Source organism: the organism of the source record quoted next, unplaced genomic scaffold (genome assembly GCF_019419815.1).
Source record: "Pyrus x bretschneideri cultivar Hongxiangsu unplaced genomic scaffold, Pyrus_bretschneideri_v1 Contig17, whole genome shotgun sequence".
Taxonomy (NCBI): Eukaryota; Viridiplantae; Streptophyta; class Magnoliopsida; order Rosales; family Rosaceae; genus Pyrus; species Pyrus x bretschneideri.
This window is the reverse complement of record NW_025999468.1, coordinates 2,658,488-2,665,343: the sequence shown is the minus strand read 5'-3', so window position 1 is coordinate 2,665,343 and position 6,856 is coordinate 2,658,488. Positions and strand designations below refer to the sequence as shown.

The 6,856-nt window shown below is 36.0% G+C and overlaps 1 protein-coding gene across 1 annotated transcript; it reads left to right on the top strand.

Moving 5' to 3' along the window:
* The first annotated feature begins 226 nt into the window (after positions 1–226).
* On the top strand, positions 227–943 carry LOC103939655. Its single transcript, XM_009349762.3, has one exon. The coding sequence runs from the start codon at positions 269–271 to the stop codon at positions 776–778; it is 510 nt and encodes a 169-aa protein (XP_009348037.2). The 5' UTR covers positions 227–268; the 3' UTR covers positions 779–943.
* Positions 944–6,856: the final 5,913 nt, after the last annotated feature.

The window sequence follows — 6,856 nt, the reverse complement described above, 5'->3', positions numbered from 1 at the left end:
ATCTTTTTTCCCTGTCGACATTTCCACACTTAAATCTATCCTCCCAACCATCACAGCAACCGACTCCAATCCCGAGTGGACACACCCCTATCCCATCCATCACAGCCGTCCACTTGGTCCTCAAGCTCCAACTTTTCAAACCCCACAACCCGTGAGAAAAGGTATTATAGAAAACCCAACGAAGCTCGCATGAACTAACGTGGAAACACACCAAAACACAGTTTCGTATCACTTATTCCTCGATAAATACCACACAAAAACCTTCAGAATGCGACTGCAAATCAATCACCAAATGGAAAAGCTCAGAAGATCGTCGAAAAAGAAGTCCGACATCGCCTGCAAGAAGCACCCGAAACACCAACAATCGCCGGGCGTTTGCTCCTTGTGCTTGAAGGAAAAGCTAGAACGAGTTGCTCAGAAGCTCTCAACTTATTCTGTTCCCTACTTGCGTAGAACTTTTTCCGCTTCTCCTTCTACGACTTCTTCTTTATCTTCGCATTACTCGTCTTCTTCGGGTTCTTCTTCGTCTCCAGCGCCAGGTTACGAGCAAAAGGGTTCGACGATAACTTGGTTGTTGAGTGGTGAAAGTAATGTTCTTCGTAAAAGTAGGTCGCTAGTGAATTACTTTCCGAGACGAAAGAGAGAGCTGGGCAGTGAAGAGAAGAAGAAGAGTGGGTTTTGGACGAAGTTGCTTCGTCCCAGAAGTAAGCGGAGGGAAGAAGGCTTGGTACAGTCTAGGACTGTGAGAGAGATCAGGGTGCCAAATAGGGTACTTTAAACTTTGAAGGCCAGAATTTATTTTTTTTAATTTTATATTTGTTGTTATTTTTCCTATTCTTGAAAGATTTGAATGTACGTAGCAGACTTATTATCACAATTTTGCATCAGAAAGCTGATCACAGAGGAAAAAGGATCAAAAGATTTTATTATTAATTTTTGCATATATACCAGCCTATAATTAAATGTAAATTATTGTGCATGTTTAATTATGTACTATTATCATGCGATTATATACAAAGATGAGAGCATGTAAATTTAGCCTTAGGATTTAGGATTTAGCTCTTAATTCTGGATTACTAAGAGTTCGAATCGTAAAAAATACTGTATAAATCCTAAGGTATTGAATTAACATTGTTAAGAACTGATTAAGAAATTAATAGTATAAGACCCGCTTAAACTGCCTCATATATATGACATTCAAACAGCATGAGCTTCATGATATTCATTAGTTAAGATTGTATATTATAACGCTATATCGTCAAAAAAACTTAATTAGGCAGATATTTATGTTGTCATATGATCAATTACGTCTACATAAAGAGTACCTTATCAATGTTTATATTCATAGCTTTGCAATATAGCTAAATTTCTATGTTATTGTGATGTTTTTGTTGTTGTATGATTAGTGGTGGATGTATATCGGGATCAAGGTGGTTCAAGTACCACTCAGAGTCCCGAAAATATTTTAGAGGACCCTCCAAACATTGGTACGAGTCTCTTTTGCACCTATTAAATGTTTGATGTAATGTTTGTTAAGCATATCTCATCAGGTTGTGCCAACAACATTCGACAAATTCTTTTAATATCACTCATCAGAATGTTTGGCCGACGAGGCTTGTTCAACGAAATGCCTCAATGAATAAACTAAAAAAATTTCTACACACTTCACACTCTATTTCTATCTAAAAACTTGTACTTTGACACTGGAGCCTCCAATTCAAATCCCGAATCCACCATTGCATATGAATCACATATCCAAACAAGAACCAACTTGATGAATGTTATTGCAATAGGGGTGTGCTATCCACACACTTCTTTTTAATATATATCATTTGATTTTCTTCAATTCATTCGATCCGACAATTAAAAATTAAGAGGGGTGTATAAATAGCACACCCCATTGCAATATAGCTAGACTGTTTGGTTAATACAAACAGTCTAGCAAAAAAATTATTTCTCTCTCCCAATATATATATATATATATATATATATATATATATATCACTTTAGATTGCTGCAATAATTTTAGGAATTCAGAAAAGGGATCATTTTAGATTTGATTCTCTGTAATATTTTGTTGTTATGATGTTCAACCGACGTTGGTGAACATTGTGTCTGCATACATCATGATAAAACAAAATTTTCGTATGCAACAACAAAGAAACTAACTGGCACGACTTGGTTGCTAGTTCAAAGAGTCGCATTATTTGCTAAGTAACCCTAATCAAGCTCCATCCACGAAGTTTCTTGAAGCATATAAATTCAAATTCCAATGGTCAGCTGCATGCGACTGCCCACGGTCTTTACACTTTATTAGGGTTTTGATTTATTTGATCCATATGGAAAAGCTTGTGTGACAGCTAGTATAACATGATAATCGGTCAAATTCGGGGCAATTTCCAAATTCCACAAATCGGTTGGAAAGTTTAAATTTGTTAAGTCGCTGGCAACGTGAGGATGCAGATTAACAAAATGTATTTAATAAGATTGATATTCTACCAACTTGCGAACTCCCATGGTTTTAACTTTCAAAGTACTTGCAGTACCATAACTTTGCATATAATTAAGAGGAGGCAGATTTTCTGCCCTCCCATGACCTTTGTTTGTGTAGTCACGATTAAATCACGTCAATATTTTACATTATTATTCTTTTTTGTCTTATTATCTTTATATAAAAAGAAAACAATATAAATATTGACGTGGCTTAACCGTGATCACACAAAATAAGAAGGCACGAAAAGTGGAAGGGCAGACAATTTGCCTCCTAATTAAAATGGAGATGTACGTTACGTGGTAAAGTTTGATTTCTGTTACCTTCCATGTGGGATACACAAATATTATTTTAAGAGTGGTGTTGGACTATCCACCAATGTTATTTCTTTACGCACCTTGTATTCTCACTCACCACCAAAACTAAAAAAATATAAAAACATTATTTTTCCACCTACCAATTTATATAACATAGCCTTTAACACATTTTTAATTCTTTTTTATGTTTCTCATTCATTAAATAAAATATTTTCAAATAAAAAAACTTTAATTGACTGACCACTTCTTCCTTTGGTTGGGAGAATATCGACATTACAATAAACCCTCCCGCAAAACTCAACCGCGCAACCATGAATTGTAAGGTCCCAAGTTTGGTATTTGTATTTGAACATTGAAGAGGCTATTGGAGCTTGTTTCCTTGACGTGATTATGTATTTTCAGTTGAAATATAAATTTAAAGATAGTTTGTTTGAGATACTCTTAAAAAACAAAATTATATTTCATACTGCACGTTTTATGTTATATGCTAGATCTCTGCATGATATGGAAACACCTCTAAAAATGGCATTTGGATCGAACAATGGAAAAGGTTTAATTAAATTGAAAAAAAATTGAATAAAGCCGTTCATGTTTTCATATCACGTTACATATCTGATCAAATTTTAATTAAAAACGGAAGAATGGGCCAGATAGATGAACCTGCTAATTTGAACGAACTCTAGACCTATCTTAATTCTAACTCGTTACTGTAGTCTGATAAGTCGTTCTATTGTTCCTTCTACTTTTAGTTGATAAAAGAAAACAAAAATGTTTGTTCATTGTAAATATGTGACTTTGGAAAATAAATTTAGGTTAACAAATGGATTGAAATCAATTTAGGTTAACAAATTTAATTAAATCAATTTAAGTGGGCTTAGGAAATGGATTGAAATTATACAGATTCAAAGATGCAAGTGGTTCATCCCTCAAAAAAGGGACTACATCCACTATGGTGCTCATAATTTATTGATTTTCAAAGCTAAATAGTGTTTGGCTCATACATTCACTCTCTTCTCTCCGATTTGTCCGACCCCATATTGGAGATCTCTACCCTTTTTTTTATATATGCCTCCCCTTCTTGTGGCCTCTCAAATTGGCATTTAATGTGTCAACAACTTGCTTACTGACGCGAGAAATTTTTGAAAGTGACGGGAATACACACCTCAGCAGGACAGGTGATGTTCCCAACCAATTAAAGTTTAACGCCTGGATTTTGGATTAGGCTCATTTAAGCAATCCTTGAAAAGCCAAAGGTCAGAATACCTTTTTCCTTCCAAGAGCGAACCGGAAGAATGCAAGCACCAGCTCGCCGTCCGCCGCTTCGACGACGGTAAAGGCTAACCCGGCGAAATTTGAGTTTGGTTTTCTCTTCCAGCTAAAAAGCTGTTTGTTCTAGAGAGATGCAGAGGCGGAGCTTTCTGAGGAGGTCATCCTCTCCACTTGGCTGTATCTGAGAGAGAAGAAATTACCAGGACTGGGGAAGAGTAGTGATCTGTAAACAAGCATGCACTCACTGAAAAATTCTTTGACACTTGACACTCATCTCTGAACCAATTTATAGTCTGACACAGCAATTAAACTGCAACCCATCAACTGTGAGAGAAATTTTGATTTAACCTCACTTAAGCACAACTTTGAAAAGTGCAAAAGTCAGAATGCCCTTGTATGTCTTCCGTTACAACCGAAGCGGCGAACGGCGAGCTGCTGCTTGCATTCTTCTGGTTCACTCTTGGAAGGAAAAAGGTCTTCTGACCTGTGGGCTTTTCCAGGATTGTTTAAATGAGCCTAATCCAAAATCCAGGTGTTAAACTTTAATTGTTTGGGAACACCACCAATCCTGCTGAGCTGTCCCAAAAATTTATCGACTGACACCACTCTGCCTATTCGCCCAAGCTCTCGTGACGTTTCTGCAGCCTGGGTGACATACCTTTTTAAACTAAGGCAAGCCGAGCGTCCCACTCGGACATTGGTCACTCTGCCCCGTGTCGCCAGTACTTTTCAGTTTGCCCTCGTGCTCGATGCGATCGGGCAACCCCTTTTTCGTCTCGATCGGCTCGGGTGTTGAGGAGGCTCTCTTTGAAACCTCTGGGCCTTGGGCTCCTTGGCCTTTCCTTGGGCCTACGCCATTGGGTGGTCCTAAAAGTTAACAGCCCCAATTATATTTGAAGGAGCAAAAAATCGTATGCTGCCCCCAATTATACATACCATGACCATTCCAATTTAAAGTATCTGAAGTAGAGCAAAAAAATAGCAAATGATTAATTAGTTTAAGAAATCTTACTGTATACACAAACGAAACTTTAAATCCATATTTGATAGAAATCTTGAAATTGATAAATTACAAAACTTTCGAACGACAGAAAGTTAGATTTGCAGAAAATTGAATAGAAAATATGAGGAAACCTTAAAATTCTTAATTCAATTGAGAATGAGGAAACCCCAAAATTGAATAGAGAATATGATTACACGAGTTGTTTTCTTTTTTCTTGTTTCTAGGTGGAGAGAGTGTGTGATGCGAGTAGGGATGGGTAAAATACTCGCGGTTATGGGTAACTGTGTTAGCTGCCCATTTAAACTTTACTGTTACAATTATGGGTAACCATTTACCCATTTATTTTATATATGTAAAATTAACACAGATCATGTTTCTAGGGTGGAAAATTTCCCAAAATGAAAATCCCGAAAATTTCAATACCCAATCCCGAACCGATCTTGAAATTTCGGTACTGTAATCGGTCTCACATTTTCATTCGTTTGGTAATCCCACACTGAACTGAAAAAAAAAAATATTATTTAATTTTATTAAATCCAACATACAGAACACTTAGAGTTGCAGGAAGTTCTCCAAAGTTGAAAGCTGTAGAGATTGCAGCTGCTTACACGTCTCTGACTCTCTATCCTTTGAAATATATAGGATATTTTGGGAGAGCCATGGCCCATGGAGCAGCCCAAATATGTTTCGTAGTCTTTTGTGATCGTTTTATCATTAACTGGCTTCATTTCTGCCTTCAAAATCTGACTTCTAGCAAAGATTGTGGGGAACTGGGGATTCCCGATTTGAAGAATAATTCATAATTTTATATTTTAATTTGAAATTCCTGATTTGTTCTGAAATCTTGAAAATATTTTGAGATTCCTGAAATTTGGGATTCCCGAAAATTTGGTTTGGGATTGGTCTTCAAATTTTCGTCCCGAAAAATATCAGTTTGGGATTCGAGATACTAGTTTCGGTTCGATATCCCATACCGAGCCAGCCCTAATGTTCTCTATCGGACAACACTTAGATCAATGCTATTGACTATAGTGCATGGTTTATATAGCTAATTATATATATATTGTGTTAATACTTTACATTATGGGTTAAATAACCTAAGAATACTATCTTCTAAACAGTTTTCACAACCCAAGAATACTTAGCAAATATTATATTACCTTCATTGGTAACAGTTAAAAATATTGTCCGTAAACTATTATTTCAGTTATTGGAATGGTATAAGGACTTAAAAAATTAAAATACGGAAATGTATGATCTATGTACCTATAACGGTGTTTAATTGTCAAAAAAAAAAAATTATGACAATTTTTTTTTTTAATTTTCAAGTTGTTAAAAAATATGTAAATGGGTGAAAAAGGTGTAATGGTTAAAAAAAAAAAAAAAAAAAAAAAGATAAATGGGTTAAAAAGGGTAAATGGGTATTAAATGGTTATGGTTAAATGGGTATGCAATTATGAGTATGGTTAACCATTTATAAACGGTTATGGGTATGGGTATAACTGTTTAGGTAATTACCCAATGGGTAAACGATTAAGCGGATATGAGCATAAACGACTATGGGTAAATAACCATGGTTACCCGTCCACCATAACCGTTGCCCATCCCTAGATGCAAGGGTAGTCTTGGAAAATACGTAGGATGTATTAAGATAAATTCTAATTTAAAAGCGAAAAGTGGTAGAACAAAGTTGCTGCTTGAGCTGGAACCCGAAAGCTGAAGGCCCATTGGGTATGTGAGAGTCATTTGAATTCTCCAACAATTTAAAAGATGATT